Source organism: Octodon degus, unplaced genomic scaffold (genome assembly GCF_000260255.1).
Source record: "Octodon degus isolate 3935 unplaced genomic scaffold, OctDeg1.0 scaffold00199, whole genome shotgun sequence".
In the NCBI taxonomy this organism is placed as follows: domain Eukaryota; kingdom Metazoa; phylum Chordata; class Mammalia; order Rodentia; family Octodontidae; genus Octodon; species Octodon degus.
In genome coordinates, this window is record NW_004524775.1 from 3,953,148 (window position 1) to 3,978,120 (window position 24,973).

The 24,973-nt window shown below is 50.9% G+C and overlaps 2 protein-coding genes across 2 annotated transcripts; both read right to left on the reverse strand.

The window, feature by feature from the left end:
* Positions 1 to 479: 479 nt before the first annotated feature.
* Positions 480 to 7,191, reverse strand: Tmed3 (transmembrane p24 trafficking protein 3). Its single transcript, XM_004644460.2, has 3 exons — positions 6,956 to 7,191; positions 5,137 to 5,385; positions 480 to 1,191 (listed from the first exon to the last, which is right to left on the reverse strand). The coding sequence occupies exons 1-3, from the start codon at positions 7,115 to 7,117 to the stop codon at positions 955 to 957; spliced, it is 648 nt and encodes a 215-aa protein (XP_004644517.1). The 5' UTR covers positions 7,118 to 7,191; the 3' UTR covers positions 480 to 954.
* Positions 7,192 to 17,731: 10,540 nt separating this feature from the next.
* Positions 17,732 to 19,297, reverse strand: Ankrd34c (ankyrin repeat domain 34C). The gene has a single exon (XM_004644461.1). The coding sequence runs from the start codon at positions 19,295 to 19,297 to the stop codon at positions 17,732 to 17,734; it is 1,566 nt and encodes a 521-aa protein (XP_004644518.1).
* Between the last annotated feature and the right edge of the window lie 5,676 nt (positions 19,298 to 24,973).

Sequence of the window (24,973 nt, forward strand, 5' to 3'; positions counted from 1 at the left end):
GGAAAGAAATACCAGGAAAACACATGGAAGACGAGCAGTGCTTATCTTCCAAGCAAGCGCATCAGGCTTACAGAGTCTCATTTTGCTCCTTTTGCTTTTAATTGATTACTTTTATAATACTGGGGACCGGCCCTGCTTTCACCCCTGTCCTACAATGTATTACTAAGCATTCACAGACAGCTCCTGTGTCAGGTCTCTCGGAAGGTGTCCTTGTCCCATGTCCCTTTTGCACTCATGGGACTGGGAGACGGTGCTGCATACAGGGCTCAGGGAGGACGCTGTCTGGTCGGGGGCAAGGACCAGCAGGTCATGAGGTGCAGGGCAGTGGTTCCTGCAGCATGGCCTGGAGAATGACAGGAGGCCAAGGGCCTTCTTGTTCCTGTCTGCCTGGGAGGAGAGACCTGCTGTCTCCGCGTCTGTACACCCCACACTCCCCGTGGGGCTGAGCCCCGCTGGACCTGGAAGAAGCCACACACCTGCAGGTGCTCATAGGAGTCTTTATTAGCCTAGCCCCAGCTCCTGGGAGACACAGAGCCAGCCACGGCACACAGTCCTCACTTGGGTGCTGCCCATGCAGCTGACACTGCTGTGCCTGTGGTAGGCAGACTGAACAGTCACTTCAGAGCCCGCTTTCCTCAGGCACAGTTTTAGGGAAGGAAAGGCTGGAGTGGAGAGCCCCACTGTTCCCCACAGGGAGGAGGTCCACGCCACAGGACCCACGCATGACAGAACAGAAGCCAAGCACTAAGTTTGCTGGAGGCCCAGCATGGGCCCTGGGGGTGTGCCCACCACCTTCCCATGACATCAGCCCCTGCCTAACTGCAAAGGCTCTTCCAGTCCACGCTGTGCACGGAACACACTCGCATGCCTTGGGATCCCTGGGTTCTGTGGGGTGCAAGGACTGAGGTGTGCAGAGCCAGCACCCAGGAGCACTGCTCCATCCCGAGGCCTTGGCTAGGAGTGGAGAGCCCGATGAGTAGGCCGTTTCTCTGTGAAGAAGCTTTTCAGCAGCAGCACTTGGCTGAAGCTCACCACGAACAGGGCGACCGTCTCACCAATGGACCAGTAGGAGACTCGGCTATTGAGGTCTTCGGCTCGGGCTCGGTCCTGTGCCTCCCGGAGCCGGTAATGTGTCTGAGAGTCGATCACTGTCTTCAGAGCCTCATGGATGGTCACACAAGCAGACTCCATCTAGGCAGAAGACGTAGGCAGTCACAGTGCTGACCTGAGACACAGTGGACAGCAGCCAACAGCCCATCTGTCGCTGACATTGGGGGAGCCCCTAGTGCCAACATAGTGTCTGTGCGAGGGGTCTACCCAGTCCTGTTGCTTGGAGGAGAAGGCCCACCCGAGACCCAGGATGGCAGCCACTGGCTGGTGGCATAGTCGGGAGCTACTGGAGTCAGGACCTGACTCACCGCATCCTGAGCCTGTGCATGTGAGTGCTGCCCTCTCGTTTAATCCTTGTGAGACGCAGACATGCAGGTAATCACCCTCATCATCAAGCAATGCTGGATGACTGCACCCCATGCACTCGTGGAGAAACTGAGGCCAGAACATACACCGCTGAGGTACAGGGCTCCTTCAGTGGGGCAGACCAGACCTCAACCATTTGGACTGACTCGCATTCCTGTTGTGTAACTGATGCTAACAGTTTTAGGTATCAACACAGGCTGGAAAGGACAATCTCAAAACACACAAAGACACAGGTGTGCACACCTACACCCAAGTTCACACCCTACTACTCAAATCTTTGCACTGCTAAAATACTGTGTGAAAGGAGGAACTTGGAAAACACCCTGACCAGTACCTGGAGAGCCCCACTCCATGACCAAGAACCCCAAGGCCTCTGCTCACCCACGTTCACAAAGCAGTTTTCTCCAGCTGGCCGCGGAAGTGACCACCTGCAGGGCCAGCCAGGTGCCAGAGGGGCTGAGAACACAACAGATGGCAGCCCAATGAGGATACCAGCTGTGTGGTGGCACCAAACTGGACCAAAAGCTGCCCTGTGGGCAGGAAGCGGCTGCTGCCCAGGGCCCATGCTGATCTACACCTCTCCTGGCCTGTGGGACCCTGAGCTGTGAGAGGTGAGTGGGTGTGGCCCGAAGTCAGTCCGTAGCAGACGAGGACACACAGCTCGGCATCCTCAGAGCCTGCCTGCTACACAGACAACTGTCGCCAGCCATGATGCTAGGCTGCATCCTCAGTACCTCAGATCCAGCCTCAAAGGCAAATTGTGTGCAGTGCACTGCATAAGCAGCTGCGGAAGCCACAGTCATGAGACAGGGCTGCCCTTCCTCGAGCCACTAGTGCCCTCTTGTCTGGCCCTGCAAGAGCTGCAGCACCTGGGAAAAGCAGTGCCCCAGCTCCTGCTCTGGAAAGTGGGGGTGTCTGCTGTCCTGGCGGCTGCCCCTTTGCTGCCCTGTGGCCAGGGAGGAGGGTCAGGGTCACCTAGATAGGAAATGGACATGATCTGAACTGAGGAGGAGAGGGGCTTCAGCAGTGCAAAGGAGCCCATCACGCTCCAATGCGAGTCCCAAGGGTACGTGTACCCTGCTTCTCAGTAGCTTCCCGTGTATCAGAGCACCAGCACATACCACATATGACCCGCTCTTAGGGCAGTGTCCTCAGTCCTTTGCCGAGAAGGTGGAACCCACAGACATCTGACACTGAGAAAGGAGCAGATGAGCCAGAAGGCCCCTGACACAGGGCTGGTGCCAACGCTGACTCCCAGGCAGGGCCACCTGGCACACATCTGCCTGCTGGCGCCGGTGAGCTTGCTCCCTCCATGCCCACCAATGCTGTCAAGGCACACTGCTATCGCAGAGGTGGAGCAGGGCCTGAGATGAGAGGAAACTGGGAAGAGGCCACCGTGTGGGGCCAGGCTACAGAAACCTGTGTCCAAGGTAAGCCAGGACAGGGCTCGTTAGAGCCTCCAGGACTAACCTATGACCTGGACACAGGCGAACAGCAAGGTAGCTAATGCCACACGTCTGCCACCTGGAGGTCCTGGAGAGGAGGACAGCGGGTGGGGCTGGGGCCACAGCAGAATGAGTCCAGGAATCTCAAACCAGGCCCAGGTCCACTAACTCATCCAAACATCATTAAATGCCTACTCCTCCTCCAGGCACTTCTAGGGAGGTTCTGGGAACCCAGGCTCAGCGAGACAGTCATGCACAACTAAAAGGAAAAGGTGGCCAACTGGAATGAAAGCGGGAAACACTAACCAGACGGCAGTGCAGAGCTGCAGGAGCCCCAGGGAAGGGGGCCAAGCCTACCGGGCAGAGGGGTGCCAGCACAGAAAGCCCAAGCTGCAACCTGATGGGCTGTTGGGCCTCCGGAGCACCAGCAGCACAGGCCTGGAAATCACTCGCTCACCACAGTCCTGCCAGAGATGAGGCCCCCACTTCTGGTCACCATGTCAAGGAGGAGTGGATCTGGAGTGCTGAGGTCAGGGGACTCAGCAATAAAGGAGGCCTCCTGCAATTAGTGGGAAGGGTGGCCAGCCGTGTGTGTGTGCATGCGTGTGTATCTCGGCTGTGTGTGCACATACAGTGCATGTAAGTGTGTACATGCACATATGCATATACATACACACCATTTTATTCCCATGGACCCACACAGAGGTGTCTATACATACCAGGAAAGCACTCACTCGGGTTTCCAGGCCAGAGACCCATTCACCAGTTTCTTTCTGCTACAGTAGGAGATGCAAGTGAACACTGGACGTGGCAGACTGGAGCTCCTTAGACCCAGGAGCCTGGGCTGGATGCAGCAGTGCCAGGCCACGACTTCCCAACACTGCCACCCTGAGACCTCAGGCCCCAGGTCCCATCCAGGCCCCGAGCTCGCATCCAGGAGTCTCAGATGCTCTGACAATGAAGCCTATTTCCTTAGCTGCTGAGGGCCTGGCAGCTCAAGTCAGAAAGAAGCCTTTGCCCTTGTCACTATAAAAGTGTTAGGCAGACCCCAGCCTACTTCTAGGGTGACAGAGATAGCAGCCACTGAGTAAAAAGGGGCCCACACCCAGCTGGCCAAAACCAAAGGTCCCCACCGTCATCTCTGCTCCACTGGACAGCTCATTTTGCCTATCTGGCTCTCCCACAAACACTGCTTAGACCCTCCAGATCCCTAGTCCAGCAAGTTCCACCCTGGCCACAGTGCCGCCGGGAACTGGCCACACTTTGGGCCCAGCAGGAGGTTGTGTTAACACCTGCACTGGTGGGCCTGGCCCTAGGCAGAGCCCGAAGAGCTGCAGAAGCGGCAGAGATGCCCCTGCTGAGGCTGGGCAGGCAGAGGGAAGGGCTTCAAGAAGCACGAGGGGGAAGCCTGAGCCACCCCCCCCCACAATAGTCAGACCCTCAGGAGAGAATTCTCCAGGACCTAACTCATCATGCCCTTCTCTGACAAGCCCACCTCGTGTCGTTCACAAGGGCATCTTCAGCTCAGAGTTGTGACGCCTTCCAAGAGGCTGTTTTGGTGGTTGCAAAGGACACTGCATGCAAACCCTGCCCTCAGTTGGATACATGAAGTCAGCCAGTCACACCACCAGCCACCTGGGTGACTCGGCCTCTCCAGCAGCCAGTGGAGAGTCAGAAGGGCACATCTCTGCTGGCCAGGGCAGCCTCCCGGAAAGAGGGCAGATCTGGCAATCCAAGGGCTCTGTGAGTCATGCCTGGTCACATCACTGCCACCCAGGAGGGCAGCCAGATCTGACCTGGTCTTCAGCGGCTCCACATGCCCTGGCCTGGCCTCTGGAATAAGCACAACTAGGGACAGCTGATCCCGTCTTACAGGTTCCTCAGGACCCTGACTGTCACTCAACAAACACTTGGGGAGCTGCTTTCAGCTCCACGCCTTTCTCAGAGGGAGAATGCAAGGGAGATCCCAGAACCCTGCCCATGGGAAGAATCAGCCTGCAGGGAGGGAGTAGGAAGGGTTGATTAAAAGTCGGAAGGCAGGACAAAGGAGGAGACAGGGTCAAGTCCTAACAGGCCCAGGGCAGGCAGCAGGACTGGGTGGCTGAGTCCCAGCGCCCTCCACAGGGCCCAGCTAACAAACAGCAGGGAGGTTAGATGGAGAGCAGAAACCCTTAGGGCCAGACTTGTGGCCCTGTCACTAGGGCCTGGGGCTCACCTGGGTGAGAGCTGTGACTTTGTTCCCCATGTCTGGGAGAATGGGGGGCTCATCGCCCACCTGGAAGTCAAAATACACAGTCTTGTGGGAGAAGGTGGAGAACTCATTGCTGAAGCAAAACTGGTAAACACCCTTGACCTCGGTGCGGTAGGTGAAGCTGTCATACTGCTTTTTGGTTTCCCTGTAGATGACGTTGCCCAGCGGGTCCTCCACGTAGCAGTCGACATCATAGTGGCCTCCGGTGATGACCTGACACATACAGTGAACTGTCAATGAGGGAGAGCCAACATGTACCTCACACTGATCACACCCCACAATCAGACACTACAGACTCGTGTCACTGAGCTTCAGACTACTGCTGCCAAGTGGCAGGGCTGAGACTGGAATCCATGCCTGCCTTACCCCAAATTTTTTGCTCTGCAGGAACAGCTCTACCAGAGACAAAACTAAGATTCCTAAGGGTACTCACAGAGCAGCAGAGCTGCAATGTGGCCTGAGGGTAACTGGCTTCATCTCTCAAATGCCAATCACCACACTGGTCTGCAAGGAACAAACATACCCTGCATGAGTGCTCTGCCTAAGTCAGGGAACAAGGCTCTGAAATCAGGAGGAAGACAGGTTGAGGGGACAGCCCCCAGGCTTTGCCATGTTAACTGTGTGGCCCTGGACGAGTGACTTGGGGGGCAGGCAAATAGACACCATAGGCCCGTGGACCTTACTGGACTGTGGGGCAGGTGGGGTGTGGTATGGCATCGAAGGTGCTCAGCTGAGTCTGACACACAGCAAGTGTCCGCCAGCTACTGGACCACCTCAGGCAGCACACACCCCAAGGACGATGGTGCAGAGGTAGCCTCTGGCTCTGAGCTACCAGGCCAGGCAGGTGCAGCACACATCGCACCTGCCGCTCTCCTCTCTGGTCAGGGACAGAAGCCCAGGCCAGGGTCACTCTCTGCTTTCTGAATGGTCCAGTAGCTGAATGCAAGACACAGGGACATACAGGTGGAAGCTGCATGGAATCAGCCAGTGTGGCAGGGGTGAGCGAGACCTCGGTTATCATTAGTTCCAACTCTCCTTCATACAAAGAACACTAAGACCTCCAGAGGCCACATGGCAAAGGTGCAGCAGCCAAGCCACAGCTTGTGCTCCACCTGCCACCCCCCAAAATCCCCCCTGCTGTGAATCAGGGACCACATCACCTCCACTCTCAGGACTGGTGTGCAACCCAGTGTTGTGCCCCCCTATTCCCAAACTACAACTGTCCAGTCAAGTTACTGCGTGCTGTCAGCAAACTCCGTGTGAGGCAGTGAGTGTCCTGTGGCTGCATGTTCAAGCCCATGTGGATATCTCCTGACTGGGGACTTGGTCCAGACAGGGACCAAGTGACATCTCAGGCTCTCGGGCACAAAACGACCACCTTTCTGTTATTACATTGGGTTGCCTGTGTTAACACTGACACATACACGAGAAGTGGACAGACCAGTGACACTCACACCTTAAGTCCGCGAGCACTGGCCTCTCTTGGGGGACTGGCTGCCCCATCCCTCCTGCCCATACCCACTCATCCCCAAAGACCGACCACGGCCCGCAGTCGCCCCTCTACCCTGCGACCCTGGTCCTCCTTGAGACCGCGGCTCCGCCCACAAGGTCCCCAGGACCTGACCAGCAGCTGGGCCCTGACATCTCCAGGAGGCCGGACAGATAGTGGCTCCCCGAGTGTCCGCTGCACCTTGGGGTGGAGGGCGAGGTACACGATGCGGGGAACGGGTCGGAACCCACAGCCTCCCCGGCCTCAGGAACACCCCGGGTCACCGGCCCGCACCTGGTAGTCGAGCGACAGCCGCACGCCCTGCTCCACCTCCTCGTGGAAGCACTGCCGCGCGCTGTCCGGCAGCTCGAAGGTGAGCTCAGCGCCCCGCAGCCGCTCGGCGCGCAGCAGCAGGAGCAGGAGCAGCGCTGCGGCGGGGCGGGGAGCGCAGCCCATAGTGCTCGGCTGTGCACAGACCGGGAGGGCGCGCGGGAAGACGTGGCACTGCGGCGGCGGCGCTTCCGGGCAGGCGGGCACCAGCGCGCAGGCGCCAGAGCTGGGGCGGGCTCAGCAGCGGCGCGAGAGGGGTCTGGAAGGGGCGGAGTCCCGCAGTGGGCGGGCGGAGAGGCGGGGACCTCGCGCGGGGGCGGGAGCGCGGCCCGGGCAGCCCGGCGCGTGTGCAGCTCGCCTAGCCCGGCTCGGCCGCTGCGCTGGCTGCGCGGATTCGCTGCCCTCGCCTGAGCCTCTCTAGAAAGCAGTCTTCTTGCCTTCTAGACCCAAGGTGCACAGCAGCTAGGGTGAGGGAGCACGAGGCCCACCAAGCCTTTGTACCTTTTTTCTACCTCCTTTCCTCACTTCCGCCTTCCTTTTTTCCATCTTCTTCCCTGGAGAATGAACCTACGGTCTTCATACAGTTACATCCCCAGCCAGCTCTCCACGTCCACCGCCGCCTTTTGTATCTTTCATTTTGGGGCAGGGTCTCGTAAGTCACTAAATTGCCCAGGATGGACTTGAATTTGTGATCCTCCTCTCGTCCAGAGTGCTGGGATGTATACATCCTGCACCACAATGTATAGCTAATACTTATTTTCATCCCCATCCCCCTCTTAAGGCAAGTGTTCAAGGTGTGACACGGTGGGATTAAGATTACAGTTGTACCTGCTTGGGAAAACAGCAAGCATGCGCTCAGTGGCCTCACAGAAACGTGAGCAGAGGCAAATACCTTGGATTACGTCGGCAGTCAGGACTGGCTGAAATTCTTTTTGGATAAAACTCAAATTTTTTCTCTTTCACCTCCCCAAAGAAACTGTTTTACTGTCTTTCCATGACTGCAAACTTAAGATTCTCAGTGTAATTGTAACTCCACGGCTCTGTGATTTTATATGCACTAAAATCCTAGAAATGAAAAGGAAAGACAAAGTGTAGTATTGCTACTCACTGAAGAATTTTTTCAGGAGAGGATTATTAGATGTGTCCGGCCATATATCCCTCGCGTGGATAAGCCTTAAGTGCTTATTTATTAGCAGGTGCATTTAGCCCTGGATTAAGGACTACTGCGTGTCAATGCCGCATGTAGGCTGTGACCTGCCGTACGTGTCACAGGTCTTAAGTGTGCACTGGCTTGTGCTGGGCTTGGAAGAGTCATGTAGTGAATGCCTTGAGTTTCCTCCCCAGCCTCTGTCCTATTTTTCAGTGACTGGGAGAAAACAGAAGTAATCATCTAGATGCATCCAGTGGGAAAACACAAAGATATCAGAGTAAGGCTGCCTTGGCCAGCTGGCATGCTGGACTAAGACTAACAAAAAGAAATTCTTCTGGGTTAAATATTAAACGGTGCCCCCAAGTTCCAGGCAAGCACTTGCGTGGGTTCCAAGGAGAAGAGCCTGGATTGCAGCAGCCCGGGTCAGAGCCAGCAGGTGTAATCCACAACATGCTGGGTGTGAGACTAATGATGCCTGCACTGAAGAAAAGAGGTAGGCTAAGCCGGGTGAATGAAGCACAGCATGGCTTTGGCGGGTACGCCATTGTTCAGAAAATATTGACACTAAGGGCAGCTGTCCTGCTGTAAAAATGAGCAGAGGGTATCAACGAAATGGGGGCAATGTCGTGGGACAATAATTAGGACACCTGAATTACAAATGACCAAGAAAGCTTGCCAAGCAAGACAAAGCCAAAGGATAAAGGGCTTGCTGTAGAAATGTAAAAACTAATGATGGAAGAGGGTGTCAACTCCTAAGAGTCTATGTAACAGCAGTCCCATCACTGTGCTGTCCAGCACTGCCACTGTCCCATCACTGTGCCAACTACCTATACATTTCATATACTCCACATTGATTAAACTCTAGAGTAATCATGCCAAAAAGAGAGAAGCATTTCTTCCCACTTGACAAGGCACGAAGAGCAAGCAGCACAGGGAGTCTGATGAAGTGACTTTCTTTGCTGTGCTTCAGTGGTTTAAGCAGACAGTGATTTATAACGTCCTTTGGCTTTGCGGGTTATCAGGCAGCTTTGTACTTCAGAGGTTTTTGCCAGGATTGATTTTGTAGCTGCATGGGCGTTGGAGGGTCCTCTGGGCTTGGGAATCTCAAGGTGACACTGGATGTCTGCCACAGATGGTGAGGCGTCTTCTCACTTAGAGTAGGCCATGCTGATTTCTTACTTGACAGCCACAGGAGACATCCCAAGGGGACCAAAGGAAAACACCAAAGACTTCTGAATCCTAACTCCAGAACTTTCCAGCATTGCTTTCTCCAGGTCTGGTGGCCAGAGCAAGTCCCAAGACTAGCCCAGAGTTCAAGGAGGTGGAGAAGTAGAGCCTACCTCTAGATGGCAGGATTGCCCAGTGTTGTTGCAAAGGAGGCACCTACTAGGATGGGAGGAACATTTTTCTGTGGAACCTGAACTCATGTTGTCTGTGGCTAACCCAGAAATTAAGTCTGCCTGCCCAACTGTGAAGGCTTTGTGCTTCCACCAAGCACACCACTTCTGTGTCAGGCTTCGCTTGTTCTCTGTGTGCCATGTGCAAACTTGGCTCTAGACCTGAATCTGACTCAGGCATATCTCAGCTCAGCATAAGAAATGACTTTCTGGCGCTGGAAGAGTTCTCCTGGAAGGGAATGAACAGATGTAGGAAACGTTTAATACCTGCAAATATTCAGGCAAAGAGAAGTTGAAGTTGACAACCTCTGGAATCCATAAAAAGAAGATTTGTGAACCGGGTGCTGGATGACCTCTAAGTTTCCTTCCAAACTTTGTAATCCACAAAATATGGTAGAGGGTACCAAGAGTAGAAAAACTTGGAAAAACATTTTTTTAAAGTATTGTATGTCCATGTTAGTCCTGAGGGGATTCCAATGAAGAACTTTCAAAACAAAATAAAAATGAATATCTTAATAGGTACATTAAAAAACACATGACAAGACTCGTGTGGTGGTACATGCCTGTAATCCTAGTGCTTGGGAGGCTGAAAACAGGAGGATCACTACAAGTTCACCTGTGTAGTGAGACCCTGTAGACCCTGCACTAAATACATTTTGAAAAAATGACAAATACTAACACCTACTTACAAGAAAACCTTTTAGGGAACCAATTATAATGGACCACTCAATGTCACAAAGCATCTACATAAACCCTGAAGCAGACTTCATGATTAATGATAAACATCAGTCTTTCCTTTTAATATTGGGAATCATACGTAAATGGCCTGCTATCACAACTGCTGCCCATAGTTGCTCCAAAAATTCTAGGTAGAAAGGCAAGGCAAGAAAAAATAAAAGGCTGAAGACTGGAAGCATGAAACTGGGTTGGGGCTCATCTCTGAGAGGTTGGAGGAGGCAGAGGGTTGGAAGTGGCACAGAGGGCCTTTTGTGAGCATCCACTTTAGTTTGGCTTCGTTGGAATGCACACCTATTTTCTATAATTTCTCATGCATTTTAATTTTGTGATTTCAGCAGATTGAAGAGGTGAGTAGCTGCAGGACAAGGACGTGGGCAGCCCCGGCTGTACCCTGAAGAGGACTGCCGTTGTCCCACACGACAGAAGCACTCCTAGCCAGATAAGTGCGGTCCATGCCTCATACACGCAGTTGATGCTAAGGAAGAAAAGCCGGGGATTCACTGTGGGTAGCCTGACTAGAGAAGGAAAAAAAAGCTGCAAACCTGTTCTCATAGCCATAGAACTAGGACTGAGACCAGCCTCTCCCAGAACAAACCAATTAAGAAAGGTGCAAACACTGCTCTCCTGAAACCTACCACCTTCTCCAGAACAATTGTTTTCATAGCTGTAAATCATTTAAATATCTTTCTTATGAGGAAGAAGCAGCCTGCCTTTTATCACAGAGCCCCACGCAGGCAGAAGTCCTTGTCCCTCCATTCCTGATCCTGAGGCGTGTGGCTGTGTGCCCAGGCTGTACCAGTTCAATGCTCTGGGTCTGGATCTTGAGGAAGACCGGAGGTGAACAGGGGTGGGGGATGCGGCGAGTGCCTGTGGCTTCGCAGTCAGTGTACTGACACGCTGAGCAGGTGGCGCTGTGGCCTGCCCTTGCTGGTGATCCTGGCTGTGCACCTTCATTCCTGAGCCTCTTGCTGGTGGTCCTGGCTGCGCACCTTCATTCCTGAGCTTCTTTGAGTCCATCTCCACTCTTCCACCAATTCCATGAAGTTTAGGGTTATAGAAATTGAAATGAAACTCACTGTGTATTGTCCATTACCCCAGAGATTTTGCCCCAAATGGAAGAAGAAATAGAAAATCAGAACTCACTGAAACCAGTTAAGGTAATTCTAGGAGAAAACTGAGCGGTTTTGTAATCACATCATTTGAGAGGCACACTAACTTGACATTTCAAAAACCAGGCCTAGGAAGTTCTTTGAGGCAGATTTGCCCCAACTTTTCATGTTGGGAACATGTTTGAATACAGAAAAACTTTGCTCTCAGTCTCCTATGAAGTTTCAGGATACGGGCAAAATGTAGACGACTTTTCTGGCAGCGCCTCTAGTCTAACTGCCAATGCAGTTCTTGTTCCTCGCTGAAAACTCCTGAGCCTGGCCTTTGCTGTCTCTATTCTTGTTGGCATCGTGGTCTTCTGAGCCCTCATAGAATCACCCATCAGGCTCTACTTACTGTGTTCCAAGTTCTTTAGTTGGCGTCTCCAAACCTTTTCAAACTCCTCCAGTAAACCAGTTCCAATGGCTTCTAAGCCACATGGTCAGGCTGGGGAGCTAGCTCAGCAGTCTAAGTGCTGGCCCGGCAAGCACAAGGATCCCAGTTTGATCCCTGGAACAACATGCTGTACCGCCCCCGTGGCTGAGCCAGCCACCAAAACCAGGCATAGTGGCACATGCCTGTAATCCCAGCATGGGGGAGGCAAGACAGGAGGATCACTACAAGTCCAGGTTGTGTAGCAAGGGCCTGTACCACTTAATTAAAAAAATTAAACTACATGGTCCATATCTCACGCCATGTAGAAAAATTAACTCAAACAGATCAGAGACCTAAATATAAATCCTAAATCTATACAATTTCTGGAAGGAAACACAGGACAAAAGTCTTTATGACCCTGGGTCAGGTAAGGACTTCCTAGATAGTACTACAAAATCACAATCTGAAATGAAACAACAAACTGAGAAATTAGACTTTACAAAAAGGTTTTAATTGCTCTTTAAAAGATTCTATTAAGAGCATCAAAGACAAGCCCCAAAATGCAAAAAAAATCCTTGGAAAGTGTACACTGATAAAAGTGTTCATCCACAATCATATAAAACTCTCAAAAATCAACAATAGATTATTTTGAGTAAGCAAGAAAATGAGCAGACGTGTTACCAAAGATGATATGAAGCATATGAAATGACACTCCACATTATTAGCCAACAAAGACATCTAAATTTAAACCAGAGATGAGTAGCTCCACTAAAAATGACCAATCATACAAGCATTGGTGGAGAAACGAAGGAACTGTGATTCTCATGAAGTGCTGGCAGGAACACAGGGAAACAGTCTCATAGTTTCTGAAATTTTGTATACCCCTATGATTTAGTCAGCTCACTCCTAAGCACTTACTAGAGAGAAAAGCAAGTGTATGTCTATATAAAAGCTTACACTTAAAAGTTTGTAGTAGCTTTACCTCTAACAGCCCCAAACTGCAGATAGCCCATCCACCCATCATCATTCCACACAGTGGAATGCATCCAGCCATAAAAAAGAATGAAGTGCCAGAATGAGAAATCGCCTGCGTGAGCCTGTAGCTACTTGTGCAGAGTGAGACACACACAAACAGGCCGCTACAGTTAATAAAGCTCCGGGGATCACGAGCTCAAGTGTGATGACGGGAGCAAGTCAGTAGCTGCCGGAGCAGAGTGTGAACAAGCTTTTGGTGGTGACGGAGACGCTCACTGTCTCCTGGTTCATGGCTCCAGCACCGTGGTCTTCGGCAAGTCACTGAATCCTACTGCACTCTGATTTTGGCAGAGACAGAGGTGCGCCGTTTGCACATGCATGTGTACACATACACGTGTGTAATCCTGACAGCTTTGCCAGCGGAGGGCAGAACCAGGTCACTGTCACCATGGTGTTCATTCGGGTTGGTTCCCACTGGTAGGACCCTGACTCCTTGGAGCCTTCATTGTTCTCTCATCCTTCATTTCCTTCCAAGCCTGTCTCATGAGGTCATTCTTTTCTCCACGAAGCACCATTAGGTTTGAATTCCATGATTCCAAAATGCCCTTCCACACTTCATCTACTGGGCCTGGACTACAGAATCACCTTCCTCCAAGAAGCCCCTGTGAGAATTCTGACTCTTCTAGTTCTGTTGAGCCAAATGAGTGTCGTAGTAGCCCCAGCATTCTTTGTCTCCTGAGGTCTAACCTTACTCTGACACCCTTCAGCAGCCACGTAGAATGGTGGCTCCCTCTTGTACTTTCTATGTGCATATCCTGTTGTGTCCCTCAGATGCGGAGCGCTGCGAGTTTCTCTGCATCACTTTTGGATGTATGCAATCCCGTATTACCTTACTAAATCCACTAGAATTGGTGACTTCTAGAAAGAAAGCTGACAGAGGCCACTGGGGTCCCCTGGAGCTCTCCCACTGCACTCTGAGGAGCTCTATGTAGTCACAGTGTCCAGATGGCCTCGCCCTGGGCCTTCCTGCCCACGTGGCCTGGCCTGGCCTCCCAGGATGAGTCATGCAGCCCGTTTTCTCTAAGGCCTTGCTCTGGAGAGGAAGGCTCCACCATGGGACTGCAGACCACTAAACCTGCTGTCAGCCTGATGGATGCATCTCCTCTCCCACCACCAGCCGCCGTGGTCCGAACTTCATCTCTCTTCACCTCCCCTGCCACCTTCTCCTCTATCATCATCTCTCTTCAGAGGGCTTAGGAATAGTATTAGCCACCTTTCCTGGTGGCAGAGGAGGGAAAAGACATCCTGAAATGGCTTCTTCTTTCCTGTTATTAACCAAGTTAATTTCAGTAGTCTAGAGGAAAACTTATGGGCAGCTTGTCCAGAGAATCACAAGATTCTAGAGTTTAGAACAGCAGGGAGATCCACTGGCCCATTCCTGCTCTCGCCACTCTGTCCTCCTGCAGAGGACTGAGGTCACCTACATGTACACTGATCAGCATGCAGAGAGCCTGTGGGATGCACAGAGGCCATGAGTCTGTCTTGTTGCTAGGTGCAGCCTGGAGCGGCAGCAGGCTGAGGGGCACTCACCCTCACTTGGCACATACTTTCGCGTTCGCTGTGCCCGTTTCCCAGGAGGGTAGTCCTGATGTCTATGTAGTTTAAGATTCACATTTAACTGTAAAATACTGAGTGCTTGTTAAGGCTCCTGTCACTAGGCAATCATATCTATGCCAACTTAAAAAAAAAAGTAAATTTTATCCTTGAAATTTCACCAAAGAAAATGACAACTACTACTGAAAGTTTGTGGTAGATCTTTTATTGACATATTAGACAATTTCAATACAGGGACTTTAACACATCTCTGAGTACACGCTCAGCTTAAAACTGGGACAGGGCACTGCGAAGGGCCAGTTAGCAGCCCCCACACGCAAGGAGGAGCTCCGGTACATGGCCAGCCCTCGCAGAAAGTTCCACAGAAATCTACAAGGGTCAGTGGATTTTGTTAAGGCTTTGGAATGTCTAGAAATTAAACAAAGTACTAGACTTCAAACATTAGACTCACATTCTGGATTATATTTTAATACAGTCTAGAAAACCTTAAGTGGAATTTTAGTTCACTGAAACTTTAGTTCACAGCTAACTTATGTAGTGACTCTAGGATTCCAAAACAAAAAAGCTAGCCTCTGATCTATAAAGTATATTTGACTCTAAAATATGCTTTTGAAAAGCATTCTTGTGTGATTCATTAATGTGAACAAAATCACTTATTTATGCATAAACCATGACAAGGTATGTTGGCCATTGTACTAGTGGAGAACAAGCCTAACTCAGCTAAAGCATTGCCAAGCAGTGATAGAGAAGGGGCTGCCTGGTGTCTGCCAGAGGAGGCTGGTGGGAAGGTCATGCTGAGATGCAGGCAGGGGCTGCAGGAGAGCTCCTGACTTGGCTCTGCTTCTGTTCGATGGGCCAGCCACACTGATGAAGCTCCTCCCTGTGCCTGAGCTACTTACCACAAACAAACCCAGCTCTCCTCAGGTAATCAGCCTTCCACATCTTGGATCCTGTGCAGGGTCTTCCTGTCCCCTGGCAGGGTAGTTTGAACTGGCATCTATAACAGCTGGAAAAATACCTCTCTCTCTCTCTCTCTCTCTCTCTCTCTCTCTCTCTCTCTCTCTCTCTCTGTTGAATGCAGTGGTTGTACAATTCTCTCATTAAGGTTGGAAGCTATTTCTTTACCTATAATCCAGTCACTTTGGTAAGAACTACCAACAACTGAGTGGTTCTGAAAACCAAATGGTGCCCACATGGAGCTGAATTCTTGCTCTGTACATCTTCATCACTTTATGTCCTTTCTTCTCACTTTCCGCTTATCCTGCAGGTACAGAGACCTCTAGTGCTTGTGTTGTGACTGCTTACCAAGAACCCTGAAGGGCATGTGTCCAGTTGGAGCTGTGGTTCTTGGCACATTTCTACTTGCACAGCTGCTCTGCCAGGTGCTGCTGCCCTCAGGAGGCACCTGGCCAGGTCGAGGGACCTTGTGCTTATCACCCTGAGGAGCAAGGCACTGCTGCCTTCTGGGGCACAGTTAAGTACACTGCGATGCACAGGGCAGATCTTGCTCCAGCAGAAGTTAGCCAGCCTCAGCTGTCAGTGGTACTGGGAAAGAACTTGCCCTAACAGAATCACAAAGCATCGTTAATGTTTTGTTGGGATTATTTAGATACATTTCAAGGAAATGTCTCTATAGAATTGGTGTGATATGCAGAGTGTATATAGCAGGATGTTTTACTTTACAAATAAGTTTAGGAATCAAGGTTTATAGGACTTGTGGGAATCTCGAAGAGACACTGGGATCTTTTCGTTGGACTTTACTCTGTTGTGTATGCTATTTATTAACTGAGATTTTAAGACTTCCAACGTTTCTAGAAATGCATCTAACTTAGCAACGGTATATCCAGCGATGTTGGCCTGGGCTGGGCACACAAGCACTTCAGAGCACTGTGCCCCTTTGTTCTCACAAACCCTTGCAAAACGTAATCTGATCCCACTTTACAGAGGAGGGAGCTGAGGCTTGAGACTGGAACAGGAAGCTAACCCTCACAGTCACTCTGTAGTAAAGACTAGGGTGCGAAGCCAAGCCTGGAAGACTCAGACCCTCTGCTCTTCCATCTGCATGACTCTATCTCTAGGGACAGCTAAAATTTCAACTATGGAGCAAGTAGCATAGCTTGGTTACATGAGAGGAGAAATACATGAGAAGAAAATGAGAACATTTGTATCTAATTTAGCAAGTGTGCTAAATTTCTACTTCCTTCTTTGGATTTTTTTTTTGGGGGGGTGGAACCAGGGATTGAACTCTTCTTTGGATTTCTTGAAAGTGTTTAAAGGGTGCTACAGATGGTTTCAACAAATCTCTCATCACCCAGGTAACTCAGGCAAAGAGAAACCAGACGTTTCTTGAATTACCCAGGTCCCTGAAAGGGAAATAACGGTTTGCTTCTGCTAGCATCGCCCAGCCAGTTCCAGCCCCAGGGACTTCTGTGCAGTGCCCATGCTGCCCATTGTTCCAGTAGATCCCACTGCGTTCTCTCAAGCATACTTGGCAGAGCATTTTGGTTCTACAAGTTATGTGGTGTTAGAATCCTGTTAGTTAGCTTTGGTGTCCACAGACTTTGATTTCCCTGTGGGACCAAGGACTGGAGAAGGTCTCATGGGTCCGGGCTCCTCCCTGCTCCTCTCTATGGCTACGGCTGGGTGACCTCTCAAAACGGGGCATGTAGAGGAACAAGTGGGACTTTGCACACAACGTGCTGGCATGTGAATAAAGCCTGCTTCCGGAGAGCTGAAGCAGTTCAGCCATGCCAGGTAGCGCCCATGACAAACGAGGGACAGTGCCACAGGGCAGGCACTCTCTTTTGGAAGAATTCTGCTTCTGCTCAACCTGACGAAACCACATACAGAAGCTTAGGGCTTGGTTTTGAGGTTTTGCATATTCCAAAGAATGTCAAAGCCATTTCCTTTTTAGGCACTTTACAGATGACCAGTGACATTCAAGTGACATCTCATGGTCTAAGTGTGTGTCTTCTGTTTGTTGTACAGAAAATAACAGGTGTCCACAACTTCAGGCATTGTGCTTGCCATGTGATCTCCTAACCACAAGACTCTACTCTTTCAGATAACTTTTTTCTTGTAATTTTATCTCTAAAGCCTAATTTTCCTGAGTTCTTTTCAAGTAGGCCTATAAAATTCCTGGGATCATATCAGAAGTAAATTACCTGAAATAATCCCTGTTTATTTCAGAAGCAAGGTAGCACCCTGTCTCCATGTCCTCAGTTGTGGCCACACAGCCTTTACAGAGTGGTTGGGATGCAGAGACTCTGCACGGTTTTGCAGGTCTGGATTTTTGGTCCCTCCCATGAAGGATACAGAGGTGGGGGAAGGTCATTCAGAAAGGCTCTAGGTCATGATTACTTCAAAGCCAGACAGTTGCTGCATCTGCTCGATTTGCATGGAATGCCTTCGGAGGAGCTTCTTTGTGCTTCTCAAATCAACCCTCTTTGGTGAGCTTGGAGCAACAGGAACCATAGATTTTAAGCCACTTGCCAGTGGGGAAGAAGGTTTGCTACTAGATCTAATGTCTGGGGTGAGGGAGTTCAGATTAACATTTAAAGGTGGAAGGAATCCTGGCCTGGCATGAGCAATGCGATCTAGGAGCAGAGTCCCAGAACCTCGTCTTTCTAGAAGGTGAGGTGGGCGGCGCCCTGAGCTGGGGGAGGTAATAGGCACAGCCTCCAGAGACTCCCGGGACCCCTGGAGGAGGGACACAAGGGAGCCATTGAGCTTCTTTCTATCTGAGGGGACTTTGCCTGACTCAAGGGGAGTGGAGTCGCTTGGGTCGCGCCCTGGCTCTAAATCTAGGTCATAGAGGTCATTTTCCAGCTGTTTGAGGGATGCTGGCTCTTTGAGAGAGGAGGGTCCTGATGCATTCACACTATTCCTCTCTTGCTCAGCAGGGAGGGTTCCTCTCCGGGCCAAGCGCTGGTGGAGAGGGGGGCCTTTCCAGGTGGTTGGTGCTGGGGGCACTGCAGCCTTCAGAATCTGCTCCGTGACAGTGGGGAAGAGGTCTTTGCCATCGGTACTGTTGGTTCTGGACAAGGGCCCCCTCTTTGGAAAGGACACATCACCTAGGTTCCTCATGATCTCGCCATCTGTGCTGGCACCCTGTGTTTTGTCCTGATGCATGGAGGCGGCTAGCACCGAGGGTGCAACGAGGCCCCAGGGCTCTGACTGCAGCCTCTTCAGTTGAGGCAAACGGGCCCTCCTGAGGGTTCCAACTTTCCTGATGGGTGATCCAGACTCGGCAAGAGCCTTTGCAGCATTACCTCCACTTGGATGTCCTGTTTGGAGGCTAAAGAAGTCATCTCCCTTCTCGCTGGAGGAAGCCTTCAGCTCTAGGTTGGAGGGGGAGGCACCCATGGGAGGGGACTGCCTCTCATCCACTCTGGGTGAGGGAGGGGCATTGAGATACTGCTTGGTGGTTTTGGTGCCTGAAGAGGACTTATCTGTTGTTATGATGATCACTTCCTTCCCTTTGGCCTTGCAGGCTTCCAGGAGATGTCGCAGTGCGTCCTTGTCATCTGCATTAATTGCGTAGACCAGAGCTGAGGCTCCAGTGCGGTCCTCCAGGCTGGGGTCCGCGCCGTTCTCCAGTAGCAGGGAGACCACTTCTCCCCCAGCTCTCTGGATGCAGGCGTGGATGAGCGCTGTCTTGCCTGACTTATCCTGGATGTTGGGGTCTGCCCTGTTGTCCAGCAGGTACTTCACCATCTTGGGCTTGCTGATGCTCTGCTGGTCCACGTGCCTTGTGATGCATGCCACCATCAGTGCAGTTTCTCCTTTGTCATTGCTCTCATTGATGTAAGCACCACCTTCGAGCAGCAGCCTGGTCAGCCGAAGCCGCCCCAGCCACACAGCCTTCAGCAGGGAGTTTCCGTCAGTCCTCAGCTCAGTGTCATCATCCATCCTGTTGCCTGCAGCAGGGTCTCTGAGCCAGTGAGGTGATCAGACCTGGCAAGGGAAGAAGCAGGGCATGTTATGCATCCTCTCACCTGCCTGTCAGCACAACCACTGCAGGGAAACCAGGAATCAAACTCAGAACGTTATGCTCGTCAGGCAGGGGCTGTGCTACTGAGCTGTATCCCCCGCCCTCATAGAACCAGGGTGAAGCTTTCATGAGATGGTATAAAACATTTAACTTCTCTTGTTATAATACTTTTCACTTCTTGGCAGTCCTAGCTAGGATTTTTGGGTTCAAATCTTATGCATCCATAAGTTTACACCCTCCAAGCTCTGGAGACCTGAAGCAGGACCTCCAAAGACTAACTCATGAAAGATAATGTCTGTTAAAAATACACTTCCTTCCAGCCCAGGCTTCCTTCCTGGCCTCACCTTTCAAACATCATCTCCCACATCTCCAACCTCATACTCTACCTACCTTGAAATCAATCTTATTTCTCAGAGGCATTGCTTTCACCCCTGTTGACCCTGCTCATGTTTCTAATTATAAGGTCTTCCTGTTCTTCTTTAATTATTCATCACCCTTCAAACTGCAGCTCAAATGTTGCTTCCCTTGTAATCAAGAGGAAAATCACTCAAGATCCAAGAAGGAGATTGGGTAAAATTATAGTGACTATCCAGACTACATAAAGAATACGTACAAATCATTTGCTCCAAAAGAGGATACACAAATGACCAGTAAGCACATAAAAAGGCACTCGGCCTCATTACTACTCAAGGAAAATCAAATTAAAGTTCAACAAGACACCACTACATTCTCTCCAGGATGGCTCCATTAGATGGAATGACAGTATGAAGGATATGAAGTTGGGAGGCAGCAAGAACCTCCTGGAAGTGTGAATTGGATCTAAGAAGAACCAAAGGCCCAGTAACTTCGCTCTCAGGTTTGTACCTGTGGTTGATTATAAGACGTGGCCTCAGAGTCCTCCCACACCAGGGTATGTGCGTGATGAGTTGGTCCTGTGACTTGCTCCAGTCAGTATAGCTCGGCAACGGTAATTGTGTGAGACTTTTGGGGCAAAGCTTTGGAAGGCCTCGAAGCTTCCAGCTTGCTTTATGGCATTCAGTGTGGTGTCAGAAAGCCTAGCTGTCCCCCAAGTCCAGCTTACTTTCAGAATGCAGGGAGACTGTCTCAGATTATCCAGCCATAATCAGCCCCCAGATGTCCTCAGCTGAGTGAAACAAGTGAGGCCAGCAGGAGAAACCCCCAGAGTCTGGCCTGAGCTGCAGGAATAGAAAGAAAGAAAGAAACAGCTTTCATTTTAAACCACTCAAGGTGTGGAGGGTGCACTTCATAGCAACAGATCACTAATTAACACACACTCCAGGAGACATAGGTAGCACTAGCCTCAAAAGACAGAACCTGGGGGAGACCTGCAGACAGTTCCTGCAGGCCTTAGCACTTTGCAACTTCTCTCCTGGAGAGCTGATCTTGTTCATTATGTGAGTTGATCCCTCCAAGAAACTCTGACCTACAAAGATAGGTCTTTTCTCCCTTAATAAAGTAGAATAATGAAAAAGATGGAAGGAGGAAGAGGAGTGGAGACAGAACGTGGAAGGAAGAGGGATGGATAATCGAATTCCCTGTCATGCCATGTGGGGTGCACGTCACGCACCTCTTTCTGCCTCAAAGCAGAAAGAGGGAGAAAATGCAGAAGAAAGATGGTGTCTCTGGCAGGCTGATTCTGGTCTTTTGATTATACTCAGCATCCTTGTCCCTAACCAGTCCCTAGTCAGAGGGCACAGGATGAGGACAGGGCATCCTAGCTCTTCCCTGTGGCTGGAATTTGGGCGCAGCCCAGGCATAGCCTTCCACATTCCCAGTACTCCACTTCACAGGCCCTTTGTCACTGTCTTCTCACTGGCCTCTCACGTGAAACCCTTCAGACAATGACAGTGTGGGGCAGGATGCAGACTCAGGCCCTGACCTCGCTCTGGCAGCCCAGTTGAGCGTATTGGTTGGGCTACCATTGGCAGCAGGCACACTGCTTTCAGCTTCCACTTTCCATCTCATGAGCATTGGTTTTACAAGGCTTCATTGTACCTGGAAGGTAACGGTAACCTTAAAATTACACAAATGTAGGCAGCATCCCTGAATAGCAAGCCTCGCCTACTTCCCCCTCTGTGTGCATGCCCCTTGCCTTGCTTTTCTTCCCAAGTGGGCTTAGCAAACCCAAACCTCTCCAGTCCCTGCTGCCAATGTGAGGTCCCCACTGGGTTTCCATCTACATGGCCTGACTTCTCCAGCAGCTGCTTGGAGAGAACCAGGGGACCGAGAGTGGGGCAGTTGACACTGTGAGGCTGAGGCTCACCCTCAGAAGTGACAGGAGGGAAGGTGGTTCTGACAAATGCTTTTCTCTCTGCAGTAGCTTGTGCAGCCTCCACAGAGAGCCACCGCACCCTGGTTCCGAATCGCAGCCAGCTCTGGGAGCTCCCCTCCTGTCTGCCCTTCCTCATTCCTTGCCACACGCTCTGCTCTTTTCATCCCCACACCCAGGGATTATGGCCAGGGGAGAGCTGCATGCTTGCTTTGCCTCAGCTTGCTCGGGCACATCCTCCCACCACGTGCTAGTTTACCAATGTGGTCATAACATGTTGGCTGTGTAGATGTGGGCGAATGTCTCATTTTCTCTTGTTCCAGTTTCCTCATCTGTGAAATGGGAATAATAATAGTACACAAACAGCACACTCATAGAGCACTACAAGAATTATGCACGCTCTGTGGAGTGTTTAGCACAGGGTCCTGGCCCACAGTAAGCACTTTATGAATGAATGCTAGAGGGCTGGGCGAATTTGGACGCATCTTCCGACATCCAAGAGGCCGCACCGTCCAGTGGCTGTGTTCGTAGGAGCCGGGGATATCGATGATAATTACACTCCGCCTCTTCCTTCTGCAGTAGGAAGCAGTTAGAAGCAGATCAAAAGCTGAACTCGGGCTGCTACAGAAGCGGGTCTTCGCAGGCCCAGCCCAGCGCGGGTCTGGCGCTGTCCGCGGTGCTGCGCGGCACAGGCCGGGCTCGCCCAGGAGAGGTCTGCGCTTCCGGCGGCAAGTTCTCCGACCACTGCTCAGACAGCTGACGCACGCTGCGATCTGGTGCAGATCATCAGGATCATAAGCTGTCGCCGCCCACCCCGGATTTCTTCAGATACCAGACTGGCCCCTCTAGTCCCTGCAGAGCCTCCTGTCACCAGCCCTGCCGAGCCACTGCCCACTGAGACTCACCCCGCTCGTCAACGTCAAGTATACTGTCATCGCGCCCTCCCCGCGGCTTCCACCTTTTCCAGATGCACCGGCTCCCCGAGCCCGCCCCGCCGCCGACACCTTCGCGCTGCTGCCGGCGCCCTGGCCCCGCTGATCCGAGCCGGACCCCCACCTGGGCCGCTCAGACCCGCGATGCGCTTACCTGCCCGGGCCGCTCCCCACGCGGGCCTGCCCGATCCAGGCCTTGGGGACCGCATTACCTCCGAGCAGGGTCAGGGGGCACCCCGCACCTCCTGGAACGCGGCTGGGTCCCCTGGACTGGTCCTGCCAAGAGCTCGCCCAGAACTTCTTCAGGATCCATAGATGGAGCTTCTGCGTAAGCCTTCCAACCCTCCCTGCTCCTCCGAGTTGCGCTGGAAAGTGGGGAGTGGGGTCCTTTTTGTGGTTGTTTTTTTAGAAAGACGCGTGAAGGAAATAGGACTCTGGCTCCCAGCTGCGCCGCTGCTCGCGGTCTCTTGTGCGCCCTGCTGCGGCCGCTGCGCCCACGTCTCCAGCGCTGGCGGGCGTGGGCGTAGGCGCGGGCGCGGGCGGAGGTGGGGCGGGGCCGAGGAGGCGGTCCGGGGAGGCGGGGACTGCCCAAGTCCGGCCCACAGGTCTCAGGCCTGCAGAGGGACTCGAACTGGTGTCTATTGCTTTGGTGGCCCTGGGATCCAGGGATGGTGCCCTCGTGTGGGAAGGAGAGGAAGAAGGCTGGGGAAGTCCTCGCAATTTACGGGCAACTGATTATTAGTCGGGGCTCCCTGGGCCTCCTCAGAATGTCATTCCCCCTCCTCTCCGGCCCACCTCCTGCAGCGCCCAGGGCTTCATGGGGAGTAGTTCATCAATGATTTTTGCTGCCTTTTTACAGAACGAATCTACTGCTGTTGTACACTAATTCAAAGTGCGTCGCACTCACAAGGGGGGGGGGGGCTTCTTTCCCTGCTCCTCCTCGTCTTTGCCCAAGTTTTCCAAAGGTAACCTGCACTTTTCTCTGGCATATATAAACATGTTGGTTCTACTTGTCCTAGCAAAAAATATCCGTTTTCTTCCGTGAATTTATTACTTTATACTTTCCTAGAAAATGTGTGCATGCCTTTTATATTTCCAGATGTATAGGCCCAAAGTCACAGCGCTGCCTTGTGGTTCTTTAAAGCTGTTCTGTACTTCTTTTCATTTTTGATCTTGTCTGTGACACTCCTTTTGTTTTGCCAATTCACCGGAGGGCTATCAATTTTGCTATCTTTTGAAAGCATAAATATTGTTTTGTGATGTGCTTTTTTTTTTTTTTATGTGCCTTTGGTTGCCGTAGTGCCCCTAACAGAAATCGTTCCACAAACGACTGAATACTGTTCACAGTATCCCCAGCAGAGCAGACTTGTGAAGCCAAATATGCAAGTCTCACCTTTCGAGCCTTCAGATGTCTCGTCTTGCTTGGGGATGCTTCCTATCCAGAATAGGACCTCAGGAGTTCTTGGAGCAAGCTCTAGGAATGTGCAGCTTTGTTGTCCCTTAGAATCAGTTCATCTGGAGCTTATACCTGTGCGCAGGCAAGGACCTACACAGACAGAAAGCCAAACGGTTCAACCCAGCTCTGGAGAAAACCTCCATTCACTGGCTTGATGTGCTTCCTTCAATTACACCGTATTTCTCAAAGCAAACTGGTTGGTCTGTGTATGTTCTTTGTTAACATCAGGGTATGTTTTGTTTTACTTGTATTAATAAATACCTTTTTTGTTCCTTTTAAGGAGATGGTGTGGTTCTCATTCAGCCATGGTGCATGCCTGTGTTACTCTAGAGTGATTTTGAAAGCATTCTCATTTTCCCACTGGAACATTTAAATTATTAAAATAATTAACTTTTCATTGAAGATTTCATAGAACACACTCATAAAACACTGGCCTCATGGGTTTTAGGATAAATCTTTGATTCTTTTGAAATTTATTGATTGTTCTTAATTTTCTTGAGTTAATTTGGGGTAATTTATATTTGTATAGAAAGGAATTTATTTTATCTTTTTTATTTTACTGACATAAAGCTACAAACTTTCCTGTTGTCATTTTTTTGGTGTTTTTTTTTTAATCTAACCTCCTATCTTCCTTTCCATCTCTACATTGTGGTCTTCTCCCTCATTAGTTTTTAGTGTCTGGATCAAATATTATTTTAATGTTGTTGAATTATATGTTCTATATAATTCTTGTGGCTTATTTTATGACCACTGAAAATATTCAGGGATACTCTGCCATAAACAAGGGTAAGCTCAAGCCATGTGAAGGAAAAGATACATCTTGAGACCTTGATTTTATATAAAATAAATCAAACACACAAGCTTAAATGCTGCATGGTTTCTCTTCTGTGAAAAACCCAACATTTTAATGAAGAGC

Bases quoted from the DNA above. Each gene is read 5' to 3' on its own strand.
- Tmed3 (XM_004644460.2), bottom strand. From the start codon at position 7,117: ATGGGCTGCGCTCCCCGCCCCGCCGCAGCGCTGCTCCTGCTCCTGCTG. The intron at 5,386-6,955 runs GTGCGGGCCGGT...TGTATGTGTCAG, and splicing joins GGCTGTCGCTCGACTACCAG to GTCATCACCGGAGGCCACTA. The intron at 1,192-5,136 runs GTGAGCCCCAGG...TCTTCTGCCTAG, and splicing joins AAGTCACAGCTCTCACCCAG to ATGGAGTCTGCTTGTGTGAC.
- Ankrd34c (XM_004644461.1), bottom strand. From the start codon at position 19,297: ATGGATGATGACACTGAGCTGAGGACTGACGGAAACTCCCTGCTGAAG.